At 45.6% G+C, this 26701-nt stretch overlaps 1 protein-coding gene across 1 annotated transcript in view; it reads left to right on the top strand.

The window, feature by feature from the left end:
* Nucleotides 1-25510, top strand: part of wwc3 (WWC family member 3) — a 193974-nt gene extending 168464 nt beyond the window's left edge. The window contains exons 15-23 of the mRNA XM_072584498.1: nucleotides 2236-2428; nucleotides 3712-3876; nucleotides 9833-9981; nucleotides 13679-13853; nucleotides 17053-17217; nucleotides 18736-18828; nucleotides 20683-20913; nucleotides 22487-22614; nucleotides 24745-25510. Coding sequence (XP_072440599.1) covers nucleotides 2236-2428; nucleotides 3712-3876; nucleotides 9833-9981; nucleotides 13679-13853; nucleotides 17053-17217; nucleotides 18736-18828; nucleotides 20683-20913; nucleotides 22487-22614; nucleotides 24745-24811 — 1366 coding nt within the window. The 3' untranslated portion in view covers nucleotides 24812-25510. The remainder of the gene's footprint in view (nucleotides 1-2235; nucleotides 2429-3711; nucleotides 3877-9832; nucleotides 9982-13678; nucleotides 13854-17052; nucleotides 17218-18735; nucleotides 18829-20682; nucleotides 20914-22486; nucleotides 22615-24744) is intronic.
* Nucleotides 25511-26701: the final 1191 nt, after the last annotated feature.

The following is a 26701-nucleotide window of genomic DNA, read 5'->3' as shown; positions in this document are numbered from 1 at the left end:
AAAAAGCCAAAAGGTAGTACAGGAGCTTATAATATGAGTTGCTTAAATGAATTACAAAAAAGAATGAAATACGCAGCAATTGTGACAGCATTTAGGAACGGAATAACCAGTTTCAACGTTGCCAGAGCTGCGGCAAGGTTTCAGCTGTTTCAGGTTTCCAGCATCTGCAGTATTTGGATTTTGTATGAGGGTTCTATTTTTCTTTGTTGTTGCATCGATGGTAATCAATAGCCACATTAGTGGTCAATACATAGTTTTTGTTTAAGTGTTATTTAAATCTTTCAGATTTATGAATTGCTACTCCTTTCACCTTGAAAGCGAAAAGCCTTTGGTCTATTCAGATCATGGTGGTACTGAGACTAAGGTAACCATTCAGGTGAATGAGGGTAAAGCAGTGGATGTGGTGTATATGGATTTCAGGAAGGCATTTGATAAGGTTCCCCACGGTAGGCTATTGCACAAAATATGGAGGCATGGGATTGAGGGTGATTTACCAGTTTGGATCAGTAACTGGCTAGCTGAAGGAACATAGAGGGTGGTGGCTGATGGGAAATATTCATCCTGGGGTTCAGTTACTGGTGACCACAAGGATCTGTTTTGGGTCCTCTGTTGTTTGTCATTTATATAATGACCTGGATGAGGGCATAGAAGGATGGGTTAGTAAATTTGCAGATGGCACTATGGTCAGTAGAGTTGTGAATAGTACTGAAGGATGTTGCAGGTTACAGATAGACATAGATAAGCTGTAGATCTGGGCTGACAGGTGGCAAATGGAGTTTAATGTGGAAAAGTGTGAGGTGATTCTATTTGGAAGGAGTAACAGGAATGCAGAAGACTGGGTTAATGTTAAGATTTTTGGTAGTGTAGATGAGCAGAGAGATCTCTGTGTCCAGGTACATAGATCCTTTAAAGTTGCCACCCAAGTTGATAGGGTTGTTGAGAAAGTCAGGCAGCATCCAAGGAGCAGGAAAATCAACATTTCGGGCAAAAGCCCTTCATCAGGAAAGAGGCTGGGAGGCCTCGGGGGGTGGAGAGATAAATGGGAGTGGGATGGGGGGAAGGTACCACCCCTTCCAGCCTCATTCCCCGGAAATGTCGATTCTCCTGCTCCTCAGATGCTGCCTGACCTGCTGAGCTTTTCCAGCAACACACTCTTGACTTTTATCTCCATCTGCTATATTCACTTTCGCAGGGTTGTTAACAAGGCATACGGTGTGTTGGCTTTTACTGGTAGAGGGATTGAGTTTCGGAACCATGAGATCATGCTGCAGCTGTACAAAACTCCAGTGTGGCCACGTTTGGAGAATTGCAGACGATTGCAAACAGGGGGAAGGTCTTACGAGGAAAGGCTGAGGGACTTGAGGCTGTTTTTGTTAGAGACAAGAAGGTTGAGAGGTGACTTAATAGAGACATATAAGATAATCAGAGGGTTAGACAGGGTGGACAGGGAGAGCCTTTTTCTTTAGATGGTGATGGCTAGCACAAGAGGACATAGCTTTAAATTGAGGTGTGATAGATATAGGGCAGATGTCAGAGGTAGTTTCTTTACTCCGAGAGTAGTCGGGCATGGAACACACTGCCTACAACAGTAGTAGTCTTGCCAAGTTTAATGGCATTGAAATAGCCATTGGATAGGCATGTGGATGTAAACGTTAGATTGCCTTCACATTGGTTTCACAGGTCGGTGCAATACTAAGGGCTGAAGGGCTTGTACTGTGCTGTAATGTTCTATGTAACCATAAGGATGTTTGCAAACTGCAGTAAACATCATGTGGTCGAGCAACTCTGAAGCAGTGTCATGTGGTTGAATGCCATGTGATCAAGTCACATGGCCATGTCTTCAGGACTACATCCAGTCAGGGTCTGTCTCTGGAGACAACAGGATTGCAGTGGGCCCTCTGGTAAATTTGTTTGTCGCCTTTCGGTTCACACCCACTATGAGAGGCTGCAGACCTCTGTGAAAGAAGCAGTCATTTTATTAACTGGCAGCATCAAATTTAACAGCAAAGGAGATGAGAAACGGAGCCTTTGATGTCATATGTTGTGGTCTAACTTTCTACAGAGAAAGCACTACTTGAACACAGCGAGTGGGGCCTGTCTGGATGCTTATAGTAGTCAGCAGAGGATACAATGGCATCTGGACCACTGTTGTTGCTGGGTGCTGGGCTTACACTCAAGTTGTGTCTTGCAACTGAAAATCTGTTGTGAACAAGAATAATTCAGTTCTCGTTGCAGGTTTATACGGACCTCGTTGCTCCCGATTGACCCCGGCACACTGTTTACCTTCTGCTCTAAGGTTTTAGAGGTTCAGGCGCTAATGACCTTCAATGAATCGTTTCAAATTCCAGTGGCGCCCAACATGTTGAGGTTGAAGACTATGCAGCTGGATATATGTTCCATTGACCAGCAAATGCAGGAAGAGTTACTGGTAGGTGCTGACTGCAGTTTCCAGGTATTGATATCCCGACTCATTGCAAGTTTAACACAAGTCTACATTAGCTCCAGGTGTTCATATCTGACATGGTGTGGTTGTACAGGACGCTGGTCAGTCCCCTTTGGGAGTACTGCATTCAGTTCTGGTTGCCTCGTTATAGGAAGGATATTATTTAAACTGGACAGGGTTCAGGAAAGATTTTACCACTATGCTGCCAGGCATGGAGAGTTTGAGCTATGAAGATAGGCTGGGACTTTTTCACTGCAGCATAGGAGGTTGAGGGGTGACCTTAGAGTTTTATAAAATCGTGTGGGGCCTAGATAAGGTGAATAGCTCTTCTCCCTAGGTTTGGGGGGAGTTCAAAACCAGAGGGCCGATCTTTTAAAGTGAGAGGAAAACGTTTTAAAAAGGAAGTGAGGTGCAACTTTTTCTCACAGAGGGTGGTTCATGTGTGAAATGAACTGCCAGAGGAAGGGGTGGATGTGGGTACAGTTCCAACATTGAAAAGACATTGGACTAAGTACATGAATAGGAAAGGTTCGGAGTATCCTGATGGAGGGCTCCTGCCCAAAACGTAGACTTTCCTGCTCCTCGGATGCTGCCTGACCTGCTGTGCTTTTCCAGCACCACTCTGATCTTAACTCTGATCGCCAGCCTCTGCAGTACCCACTTTCTCTTCGGAGGGATATGGGCCACGCGCAGGCAGGTGGGCCTAGTTTAGTTTGGGAAAATGGGACGGCATGGACTGGTTGGACCGAAGGGTCTGTTTCTATGCTGGATGACTCTGTGACACTGCCAGTTCAACATCAGTGTGAACTAGTTTCCCTGTCAGTTTACTGTGAAACCTGTTTTGCTGTCCAGCCATGAACTGACTCCCTGAGGGAGACCCGCTGCCTAGTGTACATGTGGTCTGATTCTGGATTCCATTGATCTGCAGGCAGTTGAGGTGTATTTGAAAGTGAGCAGCGATGATAGAGAAAAGACCATAGACGCCCAGATCCGCCTGGTGGGGAACCTGGAGGTGGCAGTACTCCCATGTACCTACGACCCCCTTTTCTTTCTTGGTGAGAGAGCCAGTGGTGCTGAAGAAGGCTGGGCAGATTGCTGGGTGCCTTGCTTAGACAGAGTAATGGTGGGGAAGTGTGGAATGGGCTGATCAGTAAGGCATTGAGCTTTCTGAGCCACAGTAACCCAACATAAGGATGGGGCTGAAAGAGAACATGCGTTAAACTTTGTGTTTGGCCTGCATCTGTCTCAGTGAGTTTCTTCTGTTCCAGGGCGTTGTTCAGATAAGCCTGGCTGACATTGAAAGACCAGGTGAAATGTTGCTCCATTGGTATCAACTGTTAACCTTCAGTAGTATGGGCAAGATACCCGAAAGGACCAGCAAGCAAGGCTGTAGTACTGGAGCTGTCGCAAAGCTGACCGACAGTGGAATGAAGGTAAAGTTGAACATGTACTAATCTATCTTGATTCACTCTAACAGGGAAGGAAGTAAGGTCATGCTTTTCTGAGCAACTGTGTCTCTGGGTGCTTAAAGGTCAGACACCAAGCGTTCGCTCTCCGTAACATGAATCTCCTTTTGAAACTTGCAATGTTCGGCCATCTTTCTTGGACTACTTTCAAAGCAATTCCCTTCAAGCCATAAGAGTCAGTGGTGAGGGAAGCACTTGTAACCCATCCCTGGTCGTAGTAATCCAGTTTCTGGGAGCCAAGTTGATGCCACTTTGCAGAGGGATTTTAACAGTCATTTTAAGACAACAATTGTGAATCAAGGACAGCACGGTGGCTCAGTGGTTAGCACTGCTGCCTCACAGCGCCAGGGACCCAGTTTCGATTCCAGCCTCGGGTGACTGTCTGTGTGGGGTTTGTACATTCTCCCCGTGTCTGCGTGGGTTTCCTCCGGGTACTCCGGTTTCCTCCCACAGTCCAAAGGTGTGCAGGTTAGGTGAATTTGCCGTGCTAAATTGCCCACAGGGATGTGCATTTTAGGTGCATTACTTAGGGGTAAATGTAGAGTAATAGGGTGGGAGAATGGGTCTGGGTGGGTTACTCTTCGGAAGGTCAGTGTGGACTTGCTGAGCCGAAGGGCCTGTTTCCACACTGTAGGGATTCTATTCTACTCTGCTCTGACAATATTGATGTGGGATTGGAGTCACCTATACTATGAGGCAGAGACTGATTACTGACAGAAACTTTCAGGGTGCATGTTAGTGAGCAGTTGGGAGAGGCTTGTACTGATGCCAGGTCTTTTCTTTTTGTGAGTAGTATTTACAGCAAGTGAACCAACCATTCTGAGTTCTGCTCCACGGGAGCCTCCTTCGACTCTGAGTTTGGGGAAACCCTTTCTCCTGTTGGTGCTTTGCTAACATCCTTTGAAACATTCACAAACTGCAATGGTGAGAGGTTTGAATTAAGGATTGCAGGAAAACCCTGAGGCATTCAACACTTATGTGAGGAACAAGAGGATGGCCAGAGTGAGGGGAGGGCCGATCCGGGATAGTGGAGGGAACTTGTCTCTGGAGTTGGAAGAGGTCAGGGAGGACCCTGAATGAATACTTTGCTTCAGTATTCACAACTGAGAGGGATATTATCATTTGGGAGGACAGCGTGAGACAGGCTGATATGCTTGAATAGGTTGATGTTGAGAAGGAGATTGTGCTGGAAATGTTGCAAAACATAAGGATAGGTAAGTCCCCTGGGCCAGATGGGATATACCCAAGGTTACTATGGGAAACGAGGGAAGCGATTAATGTACCTTTAGCGATGATCTTTGCATCCTCACTGTCCACTGGAGTAGTACCAGATAATTGGAGGGTGGCAAATGTTATTCCCTTGTTCGAGAAAGCGATAATTCTGGGAATTACAGACCAGTCAGTCTTACATTGGTGGTGGGCAAATTATTGGAGAGGATTCTAAGACTCAGGATTTATGATTATTTGGAAAAGCATAACTTGATTACAGATAGTCAGCATGGCTTCGAGAGAGGCAGGTCATGCCTCACAAACCTTATTGAATTCTTTGAGGTGTCCCAAAGCTAGTTCCTTTTTTTTTCTAAAAGCTGTTCCTTGGCTCAAGGAGAGACTGTCCTTGATGTTTCTCAGAGGGGCAATAAACCGGGCTGGGCTCCAATCAGTCTGGTTTGGTACCGAGATGAAAAGGATTTAGAGAGGCCTTTTGTTTCTATGTAAATAGATGAGCCTTCAGGCCAAAGTGGTCATGTTTTAGAAGTGACCTGTATAAAGAAAGGGGAGCTGTCAGCTCTCTAACTGAGTTGGGCAGTTTGAGTTCAGTCTTAAACTGGGAAGTGTGGAAACTCTGTGTCTCTCTCTATCTCTTGGGGCTGTTGTGTATATTCGTTTCAGCATAATTAAGTCTTGTTTGGATTTGACTGCGTTCTGTAGAGATTCTTTATTCTCTTCTTTGTGTTTCATTATGTAATGTTGTGAATAAATGTTTTGCCTGTTTTAAAATAGAGTAGTCAACCTAGCTATCTCACTCTGGGTAAAGGTCACTGTACATTTACTGAAACAAATTGTAAGTTATGGTCTAGGGCTGCCTGCTTAAGAATGTTCCGAATAGTCTGGTTTCGTCCATAATGGACTGGGGGCTCGTCCGGGATTTTAAACAGCGAGTGGTAGGTGCTAGTGTCTTTATTTTGGGTGTTGGTTTGGTTGGGTAGACAGAGCTTGGGCTAGGAATGACTCTTTCAGTCGCCTAAAGTTTTCTGGAAATGGAAGCAGTGACTTTGGAAGGTTTGCAGAACAAGAATAAGACCAAGCTGCAGGAATTAGCAGACCATCTGGGCTTGGATCTGCCTGCTTCTGTGAGGAAAGGAGAGATAATTACAGCAGTAGCTCAGCATTTAAACTCACTGGAGAAACCATCAGAGTCTATAGAGATGGCAAGAATTCAATTGCAAATGAAACAGCTTGAGTTAGAGGCAAGAGATAAGGAAAGGGCAGCAAAAATGAAACAGTTTGAGTTACGATTAGAAGCAGAAGAGAAGGAAAAAGAGACAGGTTTTGAACCTCAAAACCTGACACTTAAAAAAGCAAAGTCAGCTTAAAAGGCTGGAGATAAAAGCTGAAGGTAACCTTAGCGAGGAAGTAATGTGAACTCCTGTGGAAGAGCAGAGAATTAAAGCAGCAAGGTTAACAGCTGATGACTATGAGCTGGTCCATAAAATAGGATCAATTTCAGTCCATGAGGGATAGAAATTGGGGCAAAGAGAAATCCTCACATGGAAAGGGAAAAGTAGATCTCAGTGAAGGTCATATGGATAATTTACCACAGGGTTAAAAACACCCTTGAAGGGGACAAAGAAATTATAAAAGTTCCAGTGTTTTCATTGTAATAAAGTGGGCCACATGGAATCAGTGTTGCCAGGCTAAGAGAAAACCAGATGTAGGAAAATCAGACAAGCCCAAAGGTTTTGTTGGACTAGTAACAAGAAGCACAAGGGAAGTTAGACAACTGCCTCAGAGTGTACAAGATGATCGGAGGTTGATTAAGGTGGAAGTACCAGATCTGCTTAAAAAATATACATGCAAGGGTAAAGTTTATTCACATAGGTTAGGAGTAGTAGGTTAAGAGGTTACAATATTAAGGGACACAGGATGCTCTCAGTCTGTGATGCTGAAGAATGAGGAGATATGTACCCCTGAGTGACTATTGCCAGAAAAAAGGTACTGTTAACAGGAATTCATGGTTAGACAAAAAGCGCTCAGTTATGTAAAGTGAGGCCAGAGAGTCCAGTGAAGTATGGAGAATTTTTGGTAGGAGCACTAGATAAACTCTCAGCTCCAGGAATACAATTTGGCCTTGCAAATAATATAGCTGATTCACCAGTGGGTGTACTGCCTACTCTAGTTGCAAAGCCTGTGGAGACACAGGCAACTGAACATATCAAAGATGTTTATCCAGGAATTTTCCCTGATTGTGTGGTCACAAGATCACAGAGACACAAGCTGAAACAGGAGCGATCAAAAGGCACAGATAAGGAAGCAGACAGTGTAATGCAAAACTTTCTTCGATCAGATAAGTGGAACCGAGAAGGAGCAAATACATAAACATATCTTTAGCTCTGCTAAGCTGATTGAATAACAGCAGAAAGTATATCAAAATGCATTTACTGAGAAAGAAAGTGAATGCATCCCTGTGTGTCATTGCTTAATAAATGACGTCTTAATGAGGAAATGGAGACCATCACACATTCAAGCAGATGAGACGTGGGCAGAGATTCATCAAAGTGTTTTGCCAGTAGGGGACAGAAAGGAGGTACTGTGAGTGGCGCATTAGCTACCATTTGGAGGACATTTAGGGGTGAGGAAAACACGGGCTAAAAACAAAGACATTTTTACTGGCCTGGACTACACAAAGATGACGTTGAATTTTGCCAGACGTGTCTTACATGTCAGCTGATCAGACAACCAAAGGCAATAATAAAACCTGCACCTTTAGTACCTATTCCAGCATTTGAGGGATGTTTCACAAAAGTCTTGATTGATTGTGTAGGTCCCCTACCTCAAACAAAAAGTGGGAATAAGTATTTGTTAACAATAATGGATGTGTCAACTAGATTTCCAAAGGCAATCCCATTACGCAACATCACAGCCAAAAGGGTTGTAGAAGAATTATTTAAATGTTTTACGAGATATGGACTACCAATACAGATCCAGTCAGATCAAGGATCAAACTTCACATCCAAACTATTCAAGGAGGTTATGGATACCTGGGGAATAAAGCAGTTTAAATCTACTGCGTACCATCCAGACTCGCAGGGAGCGCTAGAGTGAAGGCATCAAACACTAAAGACCATGTTGAGGGCTTATGGTCAGGATTATCCAGATGATTGGGATAAGGAGATCCCCCTTTGTACTTATTGTGATCGGAGATGCACCAATTGAATCAACTAAATTCAGTCCATTTGAATTAATTTTTGGGAATGCAGTAAGGGGACCATTAAAATTGATTAAGGAGAAATTAAAAGGTCAGGATTCAGAGATCACCCATTTGGAGTATGTGTCAAATTTTAGAGAATGATTAAATAGAGCTGGAGAATTGGCTAGACAGCACTTAAAAGTATCACAGCATACAATAAAACAGGAAGTGGATAAAAAATCACAATTTTGTAATTGGGGAATCAGGTAATGGTGTTACTCCCAGTGACAGATGAGCCTTTAAAAGCAAGGTTTAGTGGACCTTATCAAGTCGAGAAGAAATTGTGAGAGCTGACCTACTCGATAAGGACACCACACAGGAAGAAATCTCACAGAGTGTGTCATGTGAATATGCTCAAAAGGTATTTTGATTGGGAAGGAAAGCAAGAGGAGGAGGTGTTAATTATTACAGCACAGAAGGAAGAACCAAGTTCAGAGGATTCTGAATTGGACATTCCTCAAATCAGACTGGACAATGAGGAAGTTGTCAAAAATTGGGATAAATTGAGTTACTTTCCACAAGAAAATTGAAATGACTGGAGTTATTACTATCACAGGGGGAGATATGCGGAAATAAACTGGGAGCTACTAACCTCTTTGTGCATGAAGTAGATATAGGAGATGCTGTTTCGATTAAGCAACATCCTGATAGGCATAACCCTCTAAAGTGGGCACTTTTGAGTATCCTGAACAAGAGCAAATTTGCCACATCACCAACTTGTCACTGCATTGTGAATCTTGGATATCACAAATGTCCAGAAAACAGAGCGAGACAAAGTTTTGTGGGAGATTTCCAACAGTACAACAGTGCTACTGCTAAAAGTGATCACTCCAATAGCTATGTGTACTGAAGTTGTGACCAGTATCATATTAATACAAGGTCTTTGCCATTCATTGTGTGACTAGTGGTGCGTGTATGGAATGAGCTGCCAGAGGAAGTGGTGGAGGCTGGTACAATTACAGCATTTAAAAGGCATCTGGATGGGTGTATGAATAGGAAGGGTTTGGAGGGATATGGGCCGGGTGCTGGCAGGTGGGACTAGATTGGGTTGGGATATCTGGTCGGCATGGACGGGTTTGGACCGAAGGGTCTGTTTCCCTGTACATCTCTATGACTTTGTGTTTCTCTGCATTAAATGTCATGTGCTATGTGACTGTCTGTTATTTTGATGTCTGTTACTATTTGCTACCCTGGCTATTACGTTGCTGAGCTTTCTGTCATCCCAATCCTTGAAATCATAACCTCGATACTCCCAGGTCAATAACTGGAGAAGTATCCCATTGACTATGGTACGTTTCTGCGCAAGTTAGCGATTACATTTGACTCCAGCCCAATGCTGGGAGAGACATGAGAGGTGTGTTGTAAATGTTCACTCTTTCTTTACCTCTGTTGCTTGGATGTCTCGCTGGGCGGGCACACGTGGTCCGTACTGATATGTGTTTTATCCACCCAAAGGATGCAGTGTCAATGCTCTTAGCAAGGACCACAGCTCAGTTGGAGGCAGTGGAGAAACAGTTAGCGGAGGAGCGAGTGAAGTTGGAATGTACAGAGGAGGAAATCCAGGAGGAGATGAAGGAAGAGAAGACTGAAGCTGCGTCAGAGAGGTACGTTGAAATGTTGGGAATTCCTGGCAGGTGGGACAACATCTGCAGACAGGGACGAAAACCAAGTCAATATTTCTGTCGCCAAGCTTGGTCAGGACTGGATGGCTTTCAGCGAGGGAAAGGAGATAGCAAGGAAAAAGCAATAAGGGAACAGTGGGTGGCAAAACAAAACCAGCAAAAGTACTGAGGTGAAAAGGTAAATAAAAGGACAAGTAGAGAAACAGCAGATCGATCCAGAGGAGGTATGTATGACCATAGAAGGTGTAAACGTTCACAGCATGAAAAATACGGGCAATCGGTGGGGTGGGGGGCGTTGGTGGAGAATGTGTGGTGGGGAAGGTTCCCGCAGCCTGTGAACCTGGCTAGAAAGACCTCCCTTAGATACAGAGCAACCCACAGGCTGGGCACCAGTCGGCAATCCCCACTGTGGAACAAGGGGTTGCAGGGTCCACTTGGCTTTGAGTGTTTCCAGCAAGTCCCTGGATGCTGTGAGATCCTGAGCACTGAGGCCCAGTGGTCAGTGGTATGCAGTTGACCTTGTCATGAGATTTCTGACCACTACTGGTCAGTTCTGACAGCCACACTCTAGTGTCTTTGTCGATTCAGACCTGCCCTGGTTCCATGCAGTGAAACAATGAAATGGTAGTGGGGTTTGTGCATGTTTACTGAAGGGGGCCGATGGTTAAAGACACTGAACCAATAAGTCTGTGTCCCTTGCATTACACACCTGACTCCTCCTGTTTGGGTTTCCCCTGCTTGGAATAACATAATAGTTTAAATCATTAGCATCAATCTGAGGGGGGGCAAGTGCTTCATTGTGACAATCTCCTGGGAGTATGAATCATATGTTAACTTGATAAACTTTAATCTTGCTTTTAATAAATGCATTTTGAGAGAGTGGAGTAATGCAGGAGAGGGGAACGTTAACATGGGAAAGGCTGATGAGCTGAATAGAAATGAACAGCAGCTTGGAGAGCTGCGATTTGGAAGAATGCTAAGTGTAAGTTGAGCATGTTTTCAGTGGAAATGTGAAGGTGATGTGATTGCTGGTTTTTTTTCCCTTTTGGGATTGTAAAGGGATGAGACCACTTGTTCCACCGTGGATCATTTCTCAACTTGTTCAGATCAGCAGACCGAGAGCTCATTGCCTTGACTTGAAGGGTCAGTCTGCGGAAATGTTCCCCAGCTCCACGCAGATGGGACTGGAGGTGGGTGGACTGGGTGAAACGATGGCAGACTGACCTGCAGCTGCTGGCCAGCTGGTTTGAGCCATTCAGGAGCACACAGCCCGACAACTGATAGGCAACTGAGGATGGTAGAGCAGGCAATTGGCCTCCATTTCACACTGGACACGAGGAGGTTTCGCGGACTGCCTGTAACTCCTCTCTTCTCAAAGGAAGCAAGGGGCTCCTCGTTGGTTCAGGGCCACAGTCATGAAATTACTTCAGTGATGAGGATAGATTGAAGAATTTGGAGAGGAGAAGGTTGGCAAAGGAGATGTGACTAAACAGAACACTGAGCAGGATTAGGCAATTCAGCCCCTCGAACCTACTCTGCCATTTAATGCAATCATGGCTGATCTCCTCTCAGCCTCAGTGCCACTTTTCCTGCCTGCTGTTCATAACCCTTCAACCCATTGTTAGTCAAGAACCCGCCTACCACCACCTCAGGTTTCCTGAATGTCCCAGCATCCACCACATTCCACAGACTCACTCACGGCCCTTTGAGTTTGGTAATGTCTCCTCCATCGGTTTTAAATCTCGCACTGCTTATCCAAAGACTGAGCTCTCGTTTTAGATTGCCGCATAAGAGGGAACGTCCTCTCTCTGTCTACTTTTGTTAAACCTCTTTAGCATCTTCTAGACCTCAATTAGATCTCCTCTTGTTCTTCTAAACTACATATAGGCCTCATCTCAATCTCCCTTTGTAAGACAAATCCCTCATCTCTGGTATTAGTCTGGTGAACCTCCTCTGACCTGCCTCCAATATAACCAGATCCGTCCTCACGTAAAGGGTCCAAAATTGTACCAAGTACAGTCTCCCTAATGTTTTGTGCAGATGGTTTTCTAAATAGCTGGGGTCTGCGGACTATATCCTGTGGCACCTCACTTAGTTATCTTGCGAACCAGAAAAAGGTTATTAAAAAAAAAATTATCCCCAGGTTTTTGAGGTTTTTAGAATCATGAGCGGGTTACACAAAGCAGAGAGGAAGAAGCTGTTCCTGCTCATAAAACAAAGGGGAACAATAGGTCCTACATTTAAAGTTATGTGCAAAAGAAGCACCTCTGACACCGTTCTCCTGTGTGTTGCAACTCTCTGTATGCTGTGGCCCTTGGGGGGATCATTGCCTCAGCAGGGGGTCAGCTACCTCTCCCAACAGCTCAGGGATCCTGGGTAAGAGAGGCAGGACTACCACCTTGCCATCATGAGGAATATCGTTTTCACACGGCAAGCAGCTAAGGTATGGAATGCACTGTGTGGAAAGGTGGAGGAGGTAGCTTCAATTCGACAGGGCATTTGGATGATATTTGGGGAAAAAAAGAAATCACGTGTAAGGATATGGGGACAGGCAGGAGATTGGCGCCTGATAAAGGTGCTCATTGACAGAAATATATAATCCCCGCTGGGCACCCACAGCAGTGGCCATCAGCCTGTGCAGCTTCGAGCAGCTATTCACCCTGTGTAGTCGGCACCTCTGACACCGTTCTCCTGTGTGTTGCAACTCTCTGTATGCTGTGGCCCTTGGGGGAATCATTGCCTCAGCAGGGGGTCAGCTACCTCTCCCAACAGCGCAGGGATCCTGGGTCAGAGAGGCAGGACTACCACCTTGCCATCATGAATGTCATTAGTTGTACCAGACCTCTCTGGGCCATTGAATGATCTCTTGTGCCGCGTCATTGTTGGTGTGGCCATTCCTCCTTTGATCTTGTTGGCTGGCTTCAGTCTTGGCCTCTTTCGTGTGGTTGCTATACTGTCCACTGGCAGCAGAATCACACCCTTCATGCCCTTGCCACCCCGCGCTGAAATGTAGCCACTGTTCCTGTCCCTGCAGCCAGTCTCTCTCTGGCACACTGCTGTTGCATCCCTCCCTCCCTCTGCTCTCTGTACAAAGGCTACAGACAGGCCTGTGAAAATTGTGGCCCCAATCTACCTGCCACCCATGACTGCCTTGCCCTCCCTGTCAACTGGACTCCATTTGATTGCATATAGAAGGTCTCTGCTAAGCCCCCCCCCCCCCCATCACCAATTCATTCGACTGTCAACTCGTTAGATTTCTTCAGAAAATCCCTGGCAGTTTGAGACATTGTGTGCTGATTGGGGCTGTGCCTGGTGACTTCAAGCAGGTGACTTTATGCCTGTGTTTCTCCAAACTCTGGGGAAATACCATTTTCGATGTTTGTGTCTGTTTTGGACTGACTTATAGAGAGACATTGCTAATATCAGCCATTGGTTTCATTATTGTACCATGTGACCACTGAGATAGTAGGATCAAGCTAAGTTGTTTACAAACCCGAATAATTCTGATGATGTCTACCGGACGCAATGCATTTCAAGATATTTGTTAATGATTAACCTTGCATCAGTTGTACTGTCCCTTTTTTTTAATATAAGTTGTGTTGTTTATCTTTAGAATGGGGAATTGTGTGTCTGTCTTTACACATCATTAGTGATGCTGTCCTGATGTACTTTCTCCTAGGAGTTGGCAGGCCGAGTCGGTGGACAGTGGCTGCAGCAATAGTGCCCAGCTTAGCCCGCAGTACCCTGTGGTGGAACAGCTCAGTGGGGTGGATAGGAATGGGAGCCAGCTACATGAGTTTACCGAACAAGTGAGCCAGTTCACCGCTGTCCGAATGAGAGTCCCACGTATGAAGGTACGCATTCTGCCCGGGCTACAAGTGCTTTTTATGACGATGGCCATACCATTTCAGAATGGCCTGATTGTGCCCCCATTGTTCACCGGCAGTGCCGTACGGACAGATGGACGGTTTGTGCTATTGTCCAGCAGTTACGATAGACAAATGTTGAGGCTGTTGTCATCTTCCACGGTTGTACCGTTGATCATCACCTGTTTGCCGGTTTTCTGCTCCCAGATGTTCACTTCAGAGTCTGCTAGATGTGATCGCCGATCTCGTCACAGACTTGATCCAGAAAGAGGCAGCGCTGCTGACCCTTAGTGGAGCAGTGAGGAGTCTGCCCTCAATGTAAAGGCAGCAAGTCTGGTTCCAAGCAACTCCAGGCAACCTGTCTTCGTTAGCTGCGAAAAGGCAAACTTGGAGTGGTCAGAGGTGTACAAGATGCAAAGGACGATGGTTGTGGGGTTGATAGGAACGTCACGGGACATCATTGTTCCTTTGGAAAGCAACTATTGGTCTTCATGTGACCTTTGCTTTCTCATTTGGTCAGCAGTGGGACTTTCTGTTGACCCTTTGTGACTTTCTTTGGTAATAAAACAATTTGTGCAGTAGGATCTGAATAACACTGAAACTTAGGCTGGTGGGTGACAGGAATATTGACGTCCAATCGTGAACCATCGTGAAATGGCTATCATGAACAAGGAAAAACTTCCAGTCATGTCCTGATGACTTCCAGTATCATTGTTGAGTAGGATTAGCTTTATTGACGTGTACCCCTGTGAGTACAGTGAAACGTTTACAAGTTGCCACTTACGGTGCCATCTTAGGTACAAAGGTGCCTGAGTACAAATTCTTGAGTGTAAATTCTTAGGGTGGGAAACCAATAAAGAAATAAGAAGTCCAGCATTACAGACCTTCAAAAGTAATAATTTAGAAAAATAAAGAGGTTAAAAAGTTCAGAATAATGGTCCTTCAAAGTATGAAAGGAAAATAAAGAAATTAGCTAAGAGAATTTAGGATCGAGTCCACTTAATCCACTTCCCGGCTCTGGCTGAAGGACCCTATGGCCCCCATCCCAGCTGGAATCCTGGTGGGGAACCACCTCTATGCTGACGAAAAGCTCATATGAAGCCACAGACTGACTGAAGCTGGTGCAAGGGCAACTAGCCCAACACCGACTGAAACAGCCACCCAAACCGCCTACAGGAGGCCTAGACCGGACCAGACCAGACCAGTCATGTCTCCGAGAAGTTGCTGCAGAAGCCTCGGGAACACCCTGTCCCCCCACCGCCCCTTCTGTGGTGGTGTAGACCCCACCCCTTCGGGTGGTCTTGTGGTACAGTGGCAGAATCTCCGCCTCTGAGCCAGTAGATCCCAGGTTGAAGTCCCACCTGCTCCTTATAACATCTCTGAACATGTTGATTTAAAGAGATCTGAAAGGCTGGTCTTCCCCAGGGAGAGGCGTTGGTCAGAAAGGCGAGTGAGCAGACTGGGGTAGGTGTTCCACAGTGAAATGCAAACAGGCAGACAGCTTCCTTGGATATCTGGGTGATTAGCAATGTAACACACAAGGGTCGGCCAAATACTGGATCCCAGTGAAGATGCCTCACCTCCTGAGCCATAAAAACCTCTTCACTCCGAAAAGAAGCTTGGCTCAGAATTGTGGTGGAATATTTGTTTGGATGACAGCAATTATCCAAACAGCTTTGTATCAATTTGGACAGAGCTGTTTGTTTGACTAGTGGCCCTGTCAATGACTTGTTATCCACCCACCCCATGGCTGCACCAGGACTACATTCTCAATGGTCTACATCATAGACTGAAGCAGTTTGTTAAGTCTATCTTAACACCACCTCCTCGCCCCCCCGGCACCTCCACCATCCAGACCAAAACCAGGGCAGCAATGTTCAGCAAATGCTGTCTGGTCCTAGTCTTCCTCTGAGTAACTCTTCTTTGATTTGATTTATTATTGTCACATGGACCGAGATACAGTGAAAAGTATTGTTTTGCATGCTATCCAGGCAAATCATACCTTACATAATTACATCAGGGTAATAGAACAGAGTGCAGAATATGGTGTTACAGCTACAAGGAAGGTGCAGAGACAAATCAACTCTAATATATGAGAGCTGGGTTCAAAAGTGGTTCGCACTGCTGCCTCACAGCGCCAGGGACCTAGGGTTTGATTCCAGCCTCTGGCAACTGTGTGGAGTTTGCACATTCTCCCTGTGTCTGCGCGGCTTTCCTCCGGGTGCTCCGGTTTCCTCCCACAGTCCAAAGACGTGCAGGTTAGGTGAATTAGCTATTTTAAATTGCCCGTAGTGTATTCAGGGATGTGTAGGATAGGTGCATTAGTCAGGAGGAAATGTAGAGTATTAGGTGGAGGGAAATGGTGGGTTACTCTTCGGAAGGTTGATGTGGGCTTCTTGGGCTAAATGGCCTGTTTCCACACTGTAGACATTCCAAAAGTCTGGTAACGGTGCAGGAAGAAGCTGTCCTTGAATCTGTTGAATCTTTTGTGTGTTCTGCATGAAGAAATTATAAGTGGGGTGGGAGGGGTCTCTGATGTTGGCCGCTTTTCTAAGTATAGATGGAGTCAATGGATGGTAAGGCTGGATGGTGTGGTGGACTGGGCTGCGGGACCCTGGCTAATCCTCTTGCGGAGACGCCCTCAGTTCTGTACTGGAGTGTCAGATCAGATTCCTGTGCTCCCAAGCCCTGCAAAAGCCCGTGGAGCTCCGTCCTGAATATCTGACCCACGATGGGAGGGAGAAAAGTGGAGTGAATCGCTGGCTCTTATGTTTTCATCCCAAAATGTCAGCTCATTGTTTGTGAGGCGGAGAATGTGCCGCAGATCTAATTTGCATTTTTTATTTGTCCTCCTTTGAATTCATAGGAGGAACATTTGAGGAAATGTGTGCAGGAAATGACTGCAAGCAGTGCAATTTGGTTGCACTCTACTTGGTAAGAGTTGACTGTAGGTACAGGCTTCAAATCTCTTTCGGTCTTTTGGGGAAAGAAGCCCCTTTTACTTCCTACACAGCGTTAATCATTAGCCTCTGAGATATAGTGACACCACCGTACAGCGTTGGAGTTGATTGTATGGTTGACGTCGTGGGTAGCGATTAAAGTTTAAAAGGAATTGTGTTTCCTCCCACAGTCAGTGTTGAACAGGACAAAGGTGTTCAGAGGTGATTGGAGTTGCTGTTATTTACAGGTTGACAAAGAGACCAACACTGAAGAGCCCTTCCCTGAAGAGGTTATGATTCGACCGAAGGAGAGGAGCAGTCGACGGTCGCGTGGCTCTCCATTTGTCCGTAGTAGCACCATTGTGCGCTCGCAGACCTTCTCACCGGGAGCACGGAGTCAGTACGTCTGCAGGGTTAGTAGCAGGGTGACACTTTCTGTCATGGCAGGAACAGCACAGCCCATCCTCTGGCCCTTCAACCAAGGGCACTCCACCTCCCTGGTTCTAGGAGAATAAGTTGCATTGTCCCAGCCAGGATTATCCCGGAATCTCCAGGAATTAATGATCAATCTCCTGCACTCTGCAGGGAACTCTAACTGTTGCAGAGCGGTCACCACCTGAGGTGGAAATCGATAGATGGAGCGTAAAGTTGTACACCCCTGGGCCAGGAATTTTAATAGGATGTGAGATGATTTACTCAGTGTTCCCTACCTGTGCATGTGCAGTCTCTCCATAATTTAAATACATGCATTGAAATCCCTCTGCATAATCTTCTCCATACCCCTGCACTACATTACTTGAGAGCACCACAACTTCAATGTCCACCCTTTTGTGAATCCCCCCCTTTCTCTATGCCAGCACTGAGAGCTGTGCATTAGCTATTGAGGCTCCAAGCTCTGATATTTCCTCCCTAAACTGCTACACCATTGTCTTTTAAACCATGCCTTCAAATCAACTGATTTGACCACAGCCTTTGGTCAACTATCCCGAAGTCTCCCTTGGCTTAGTTTCAGTTCTCATTTGCTAACGTTGTTGTGTAGCACTTCGGATAGTGAAACGCAGTTGTTGGGACACAGCCCTTGTTACACGTTTTGATATGTAGCATGCAATACCCCATTTTCAAAGTGATTTATTTCTTCAGAGCTGATTTGCATCGGAAGCAGGAGCCACCTTTTTGTGAAGAAGTTTAATCCCAATAGCCAGTCGCTTGAATAGCAAATCAACTCTGTCATCTCATATTACATTGTCTAAAACTCCTGAAAACACATCCTCCGGTTACACAGGTTGACTGCTGACACTCGCTGTATCTCCCCACCTTGTTTATAAGCACTGCATAACTTGTGTTTGCTGCACTGCTCGATCAATACGAGCAGAAATATCCTCCAACCAAATATTGGGGTGACTGAGACGACAAATTAATCCTTGCCACTAACTCTGTTTCCTAGTGACCAACTCCGTTGTGTTCGTGGCCACTGTGTGAGGCGACACAAGCCCAGAGCAAGGTCCCAAGCCCAAGGTGGCTCCTCCCCCAATCTGCCTACTTCCAGCTCCATTCAATGCTCCAAACCCCTCCCTTGCCTCAGCTCATCTGCTGCTGAAACTCTCGTGCGAGCCCAGATGCCCTTTCCTCCCATTTACCCCCCTGTGCTCCAGCCTCCCCCAACCCTGTAAACTTCGGATCAGTCAGACCTCTGCTCCTGTGTTCTAGCTTGCACCAATCCCACTCACCCACCATCCTGGTGCTCCCTGACCTGATGCAGTGACCATCTAGATCTGTACACAGCTCTTCACTCGCATTGGAATGATGTTTATGTGAAGATTGAGCTAGGTTTCAGTAAAATACGATCAGACTATCAATTGGAACAGCTGCATGGTGTGAAGTGGAATTGGACACTTACAAATAATCTTGTCTCGCTGTGTTCCTTACTGCAGCTATACCGAAGTGACAGTGACAGTTCAACACTTCCTAAAAGATCCCCGTTTATCCGAAATGCCTTGGAGAGACGCACTCTGCGTTATAAACAGGTAAGCAGGGATAATACAAAGGCGGATGGCAGTTTTGGGTCTGAATAATTGTACTTGAATCAGCTTGTGCATACTCATGTCATCCTTATAGAGACCCACAATCTCATTCTAACCTGAGTGGGGATCAAAGGCTGGTAACTAGAGGAGGTCCTTCCTTCTTTGCCGCCCCCTGGAGTGCGAGAAATGACAATTCTCGGATCTCAGTTGCCACCTCCATTTGCTGCTGGGGTGGAGAATGTGGTCAGTGTGGTAAGCCCAGAGGGGGTTTCCTCAACAATTGAGAATAGCATTGGGCATGTTGTGTTTTAGCCAGCATGCTCAAAAACCCTGTGCAGCCTTCAGTCTGTGCTGAACCAGCTTTGTGCCCCCCCCCCCCCTGGTGTGATGGGTCTTTTCTGTCCAATTTCAGCTAAGTGCTGGAATGTCAACCAATCTGTAAGCCCCTAACCAGGCCCATTCGGTGGGGAGCAGGTTTAAGAGCTGGTTGTTACTACAGGAATGAATGCACTTTTATTATACATGGGATGAACCTGACCCTATGCATTGTGGGTCGCAGAGACATTTTGGGAATTTGGAATACCAACTGGCAGGTGAGTGTCTGCTTCACTGTCTTTATATCCTTCTGAGAAATACACCTAGTCTGTTTTTTTTTGTACTTTGGCCATGTTCCATTTCTAGTTGCACTTAAGGGAAAAGGAAACCTTGCAGACAATGTATTCAAGTCAGTGTGAGTGGATTGTTGTTGCAAGACCAGGTTTGCTATATACACTCCCCCCTCCCCACACACACAGACACACACACACACACACACACACACACACACAAATATTAAGGGGAGGTTTTTGGACAGTCACAAATACTGAGGCCACTGTCCATCCAATCATTATTCAGCTTGGATTCTGCCCTAAAATCCTTTCCCATCCCTTGCTCTGCCAAGCTCCCATTTTGAATCTAGCCTTGGGTTATTCTGGCCAGTTCTTGAATGGCCAAAGTGACCACGAGCAGCAGCTGCAAGGGCTTGACCTCTGCTTGGTGGAGTTACGATCAGTGCGGCAAAGACTTGCATTCATACGGCACTTTTTGTCAACATCCCTCAGCCCTTTCTCACGTATCCACTGTGCGATGCACTTTGAGGTGCGGTCACCGATCTGTAGGTGAGTGTACAATCTCACAAACCACAGTGAGGCAAGTGAGCACCTATATATCATTGGAGGGAGTGTTGAGCGTGGTTCTGGAAACTCTTCTGATCTATTACCAATTGATCTTTAACGTCCAGCAGAACCACTGCTATAGGGAGTTCAAGCTCCGGTCTGATAGAGTCTATATCAGAGTGACTCGTAGAGAGTCTAATTTCCTCCTCCTCTCCTGCCCTCGTTAGTTTTGTTCTGTTTATTGTCCCCTCTCATTTTGTGTCCTTGAATATACAGGAGTGAAAATCCTATTGACAGCATTTCCTCTGACCCATTCTCAAATGCTGCAAGAGACTACATGCTTGGCTGTGTGCCAAGGGGAGAAGAAATAAGACACCAGGAGCTAAGGTTAATGTAGGAAGGTTTTGGGGAGGAGGTTTATTCTGAACTCCTGAAGGAGACACTGCACTGACTGGGAGAGGAAGTCAGCCAAGGTTCAGATCTCTAGTGCTGCGATTCCTCTGTGCTTACCTGCCTGCTGGGGGGTTTAAAAATAATTCAATCTGAAATTGTCACAACAATTCCAGCAACTAATATCGGTAAAATCTAACTTCATGAGTGTTCACATGTCCCTGGATATTTCTGTGGCCCGTTTATACGCTCGACGGTCATGCCTTGCCTATTTTGCGATGTGTTTTCTTTTTTCCCTTGGCACACACGGCAGCCATCCTTCAAAACCCCTCTGGTTGAACATCCGACACGCACATCCCTGGACTTGGAGCTGGATCTCCAGGCATCCAGGACCAGGCAGCGGCGACTGAACGAGGAGTTGGCCGCACTGCGCGAGCTGAAACAACGACTGCAGGAGAGCAGGGTTCGGGGACAGGCCGACCTCCCGCAGTCGATTTTACGAGATGAGGAGTTCCGCGCTCTGTTAAAGGAAGCAGAGAGACAGGTGAGGGGGAGCTACTATGTCAACCAAGTGAGTCATGTACAATACGCTGTCGCATGCCTATAATTGACTACCGTCAGTGAGGAAATAACGGAGTTTTATAGCAATGAAACATTAATTCGACTTCCCACTTTTCTAATCAAACTGTTCAATATGCCTGAAGGAAGTTGATAGAGAATCATAGAATAGATACCCTACAGTGTAGAAATAGGCCATTTGGCTCATCAGGTCCACACCTACCCTCCAAACAGTATCCTGTCCAGAATACCCCCACCCTCCTCTAATCCTGCATTTCCCACGGCTAACCCACCCAGCCTGCACATCCCTGGGCAATTTATCATGGCCAATCCACCTAACCTTACACATCTTTGGACAGTGGGAGGAAACAGGAGCACCCGGAGGAACCTGGAGCAAACTCTGTATCCAGTCGCCCGAGGATGGAATTGAACCCAGGTCCCTGGCTCTGAGAGGTAGCAGTGCTAACCACTGAGCCACAATGCGGCCATTAAACAAGGAATGTGCCTGGTTACCTCAGTGCTTGATTGAACACGATCGAGACTTTGAAATAAATTTGTTGATTAATGTTTAAGAGTTAGGACCAGTGGCATATAATAAATGGATGTCATTTATGAGTCTTAATCAAGCTGCCTGGACAGATTTTTGTTTTATTATTCCAGGATTAGCCCAATGAGGGGCAAGCATAGACAGTCATATTTTCTGATATTCTTGGATCATTGTCCTTTTCGATTTGGAATATCTTCTCCAAGTAGAGCTGCTACCGAGGCCAAAGAGCCCCACCTAACCATTCCAATGGATGGGTATGGTCTCCTGCACACATTAAATATTTGACCTCCATTGATGGTATGGTCAAGCTGAAGCAAATGGCCTCCTTCTGAGCTGTATCAGTTCTATGGTTCTGTGGCACTCTGTTCTCCAGTTGCTAGGGTAACTGGAGCATGGCCTGTTCCCTTCCCTCTGTCCCTCAGCAATGGGAAAGCTGTCGTTGAGCCAAAGGCTTCCCTCCCCAAATATTGTAGCTGAGGTAAAAATGGATTCTATTTCAACTGAAACACCAACGGTGGCACAGTGGTTAGCACTGCTGCCTCACAGCACCTGAGACCCGGGTTCAATTCCCGCCTCAGGCGACTGACTGTGTGGAGTTTGCACGTTCTCCCCGTGTCTGCGTGGGTTTCCTCCGGGTACTCCGGTTTCCTCCCACAGTCCAAAGATGTGCAGGTCAGGTGAATTGGCCATGCTAAATTGCCCGTAGTGTTAAGTAAGGGGTAAATGTAGGGGTATGGGTGGGTTGCGCTTCGGCGGGTTGGTGTGGACTTGTTGGGCCGAAGGGCCTGTTTCCACACTGTAAGTAATCTAATCTAATCTAATCTAAAATAGGGTAGGGGAATGGGTCTGGGTGGGTTGCACTTCGGCGGGGCGGTGTGGACTTGTTGGGCCGAAGGGCCTGTTTCCATACTGTAAGTAATCTAATCTAATCCAACACAGAGACTGATGAATGGATATAAAGTGCAATGTGGTAATTGCAGTGAAGTAAATACTCTTTCAAAACAACTTGCAGGCCAAGCAAACTAAGCTGGAGCAACGCCAAGACCAAACAGCTGAGAAAATGTTGAAGAAAGCAGCAAAGGAAGTGTATCAACTGAGAGGGAAAAGCCAGAAAGAGCCCCTGCAGGTTCAATCCTTCAGGTAAAATGAAAGTGAGAGAGACAGAGAATGGCAGTGCAAAGTTACAGTTTTCAACGGGGGAAATTGAGGACTGCTGATGCTGGAGATCAGGATTGAAGAGTGTGGCAAAGTCTGGTAAAGCACAGTGGGTCAGGCAGCATTCGAAGAGCAGGAGAGCCCTGACGAAGGGCCTGTGCCCGAAACATCGACTCTCCTCCTCCTTGGATGGTGCCTGACCTGCTGCGCCTTTCCAGCGCCATACTTTTCCTCCACAATTTTCAACAGTGTGGTGAAATGAGTGACCGGAAGTGTGCTGTTCAGGTGCTATATAAATGCAGGCTGTTGTTGGCATTGGTATAAAAGAAGCAATACGTCCTATGACGCTTCACAGGAGCCTTACCCCAGACTGCCTTTAACACCGGGCTACGGAAGGAGACAGTCGAACTGCTGATCCCCAGAATTTTGGTTCAAGAGGGGTAAGCTTTTTCTGGGCACCCACCATCAGAGTCTTTCTTGGTCACCTGTAAATCTGATTGTACTTTTCAGCTTGAATGTAAAGACTACAATAAATACTATAAAGAAGGGTCTCGATGCCTTTGTTTGGCTAGGAGCAGCTGGCACTGACTTGACATTGAGCATCCTGGTATTTATATGTCCACTGAAAGCTCCCTCCAAAATCCCCACTAGCTGGTCACCTGCCCTCCTCTGTGAGTCAGCAGCATTACTCTGATCTCCCTTTGGGGTTTTCCCTGTGAGCTGCCCATTGCTGCCTACAACTCACTGGCTCAGTCGCAAAGTGCACACTGATCCTAAAAGTGGCTGTGGCTGAACTTTTAGATCCAAGTTATTACTTTGAGCACAATTTAAAAAAAATTAATTCGGGAGAAAACCTAATCCATTTTGAGAACAATTTCCATTGCTTGGTCTCCTAAACGTATGTATATTTTTAATGCAGTCATGCTGCTTTAGTGATTCCTGACCCCTGGGCAAATCCACTGCTTTTGGTTAGGAAAATTTAAGATGAATGTGTTCTAACCTCCTTCAGTCTTGAGGCTTTCTGATTCTTTGAGCTTTTGGTAAAAGCTGCAAGGTAATAATAAATGCTACTTCCTGAACCTAGGGGTGGAAGGAGCACTCCAACATTAATCCCTGGATTAACACTGGCTAATTTCCTTCCTGCCCCTCCTCCCAATATCAACATTCTTCTGTTAAAGGCCATCTGTGTCTGTCTGTCTGTCTCTCTCTCGCACTGTCTGTGTCTGTCTCTCTCTCTCTCTCTCTCACACTGTCTGTGTCTGTCTCTCTCTCTCTCTCTCTCTCTCTCTCGCACTGTCTGTGTCTGTCTTTCTCTCTCTCTCTCACACTGTCTCTCTCTCACTGTCTGTGTCTGTCTGTCTCTCTCTCTCTCTTTTCCCAGGCCCCTATTCCCATTAAAATTTATCAATATTGCCTTTCAACCCAGTGTTTTTGAGTTCTTGGTCGAACCTTCTGACAGGAAAGTCAGCGAGGTAAAAACAATGACTGCAGATGCTGGAAACCAGATTCTGGATTAGTGGTGCTGGAAGAGCACAGCAGTTCAGGCAGCATCCAAGTAGCTTCGAAATCGATGTTTCGGGCAAAAGCTCTTCATCAGGAATAAAGGCAGTGAGCCTGAAGCATGGAGAGAGAAGCTAGAGGAGGGTGGGGGTGGGGAGAAAGTAGCATAGAGTACAATGGGTGAGTGGGGGAGGGGATGAAGGTGATAGGTCAAGGAGGAGAGGGTGGAGTGGATAGGTGGAAAACTGTCAGTAACTGTCCCCATGACTTGTCCGGACTTGTCCTACCTGCCTATCTCCTTTTCCACCTATCCACTCCACCCTCTCCTCCTTGACCTATCACCCTCATCCCCTCCCCCACTCACCTATTGTACTCTATGCTACTCTCTCCCCACCCCCACCCTCCTCTAGCTTCTCTCTCCACGCTTCAGGCTCACTGCCTTTATTCCTGATGAAGAGCTTTTGCCCGAAACGTCGATTTCGAAGCTACTTGGATGCTCCCTGAACTGCTGTGCTCTTCCAGCACCACTAATCCAGTGACAGGAAAGTCAGTTGAGATACAGTGAGCAAAAGACACCATGAAGAGTGACCTTGACATTTTCTTTTGCATTCACAGAGAGAAAATGGCATTTTTCACCCGAGCGCGAATCAACATACCTCCTCTGCCAGCGGATGATGTATGACACTTTACTATATTTTAAATATGAAGTATTTATCAGTCTCAATTTTATCCATGTGAAGTTACTAGAAAAAAACAGTAAGTGAGTTTATTAAACACTTTTTTGCAAGGATTATTCCTATAGACCTTTTGTAAAAAGAGAAAAGGAAAAAAAAAGCCTATATACTTATATATTATAAATATATATTATATATATATATGTTTATAATATATATATTATAATTCTAGAATTGAAGCAAGGCATGGTTTGCCCTTGTTGTGAATTTAACATCCCTGAAGGAATGGTATTATTAAAACAAAAAGATCAAACTAAGCTGTTGTATATCTGTTCAGTTTCTGTGGGCTTAAAAGGCTGGAAGATAGAAACAAGGCCAGCTTAATCATGTCCACTGTAATATAGGTTTCTTATTTAAAAAAAATTTTTTCCTTGAAGGAAAATGTCAGTTTTAGGTGTATTTTAAGACTATAAAGTTCTGCAGTATTTTGGGTGCACTGGAATGAAATCTTAAGCTGGCTTTGTTTCTGTTACCTGATGTGAAAATACTGTGTGCTGGTTATTAATGTTACCATAATATGTTCCAAGCCGCATGCATAACTTTAGTGTTTTATATTACTCTGTGCCTTTACACTATATTGTAACATTGTATTCTTTACCACAACTGTGTATTGTATAAAAAAAAATTCATAGTAACGTCTTTCAATATTTTTACTATTAAAAAAAATTAAAAAGAACCTTTATTCGTGAATGTGGAGAGTTTGCAGTCAATTTTACTTACCAGCGCTCGAGAAAATGATTGTCAAGAGAAAAAAAATAGCATATTTCAAACATTATGCAATTAGTGGTGGTCAGTCAACATATGTTGGTGTTTAATTGTCACCTTTCAGTGCATCCTAACTGTGTCTAATGATAAATTGTAGAATTTAAGGCATGGCAGTGTTTTCCTCCGTTTCCTAAATGCTGCCACTTTATCTTCTTTATTCTTTCATGGAACAAGGGCATCACCAGCACATTCAGTGCTTTTGCCCATTCTTCATTGTCCTTGAGAGCATTTAAGAGTCAACCATATTTACCATTGACTACTACACATTGGCCAGACCAGGTACAGATGGTAGATATCCCTCCCCTGTACTGGACATGATGTGGAGATACTGGTGTTGGACTGCAGTGTATAAAGTTAAAAATCACACAACGCCAGGTTATAGTCCGATAGGTTTAATTGGAAGCACTAGCTTTTGGAGCGTTGCTCCTTCACAACCACCTGAAGGAGCAGCACTCCAAAAGCTAGTGCTTCCAAATAAACCTATTGGACTGTAACCTGGTGTTCTATACTGGACAACAATTTGGTGATAGTTATTGAAACTAAAACTAGCTTTCCATTTCAGGTTTCATTACTGTGATTTGAACTCATGTCCCCTGTACATTGGCTTGTGCTATTTGAGTGCTAACTCGGTGACATGACCACTGCGCCACCACATTGTGTGCTTTATTGACTCTACAGGACAGATATCTGTTATACTTGTTGGAGGACCTCCCACTTGGTATTCAGTCTGCCTGATGGGCTTGGCTTCCATTTGAGCCAGGAGTGCCCCAGTGCAGACTGCAGCCATAGATGGAGCTGCTGGTGGGAGAGGGAGGAAGCAGGAGCAGGGATTGAACACTGACCCCTGCTGGCTGGGAGCTCTGATTCTTGATACTGCAGAGTGGAGAATTGGGTTGGGGAGGGGGGGCTGAGGTATGGCTGTTGGGTGGATAAGTAGGGTCTCATTGGAGGAGGGTGCAATGTTGGTGAAATGGATAAACTTGGAATAAGTGGGCTGCTAGATGGAGGCTGCCCTGGGTTTCCTGGCCCACAACTGTAATGACGGGCACAGTGGTTAGCACTGCTGCCTCACA

The sequence above is a fragment of the Chiloscyllium punctatum genome, chromosome 15 (genome assembly GCF_047496795.1).
Source record: "Chiloscyllium punctatum isolate Juve2018m chromosome 15, sChiPun1.3, whole genome shotgun sequence".
Lineage (NCBI taxonomy): Eukaryota > Metazoa > Chordata > Chondrichthyes > Orectolobiformes > Hemiscylliidae > Chiloscyllium > Chiloscyllium punctatum.
The sequence above is the reverse complement of the archived record's forward strand: the minus strand, read 5'-3'. Positions and strand labels throughout refer to the sequence as shown.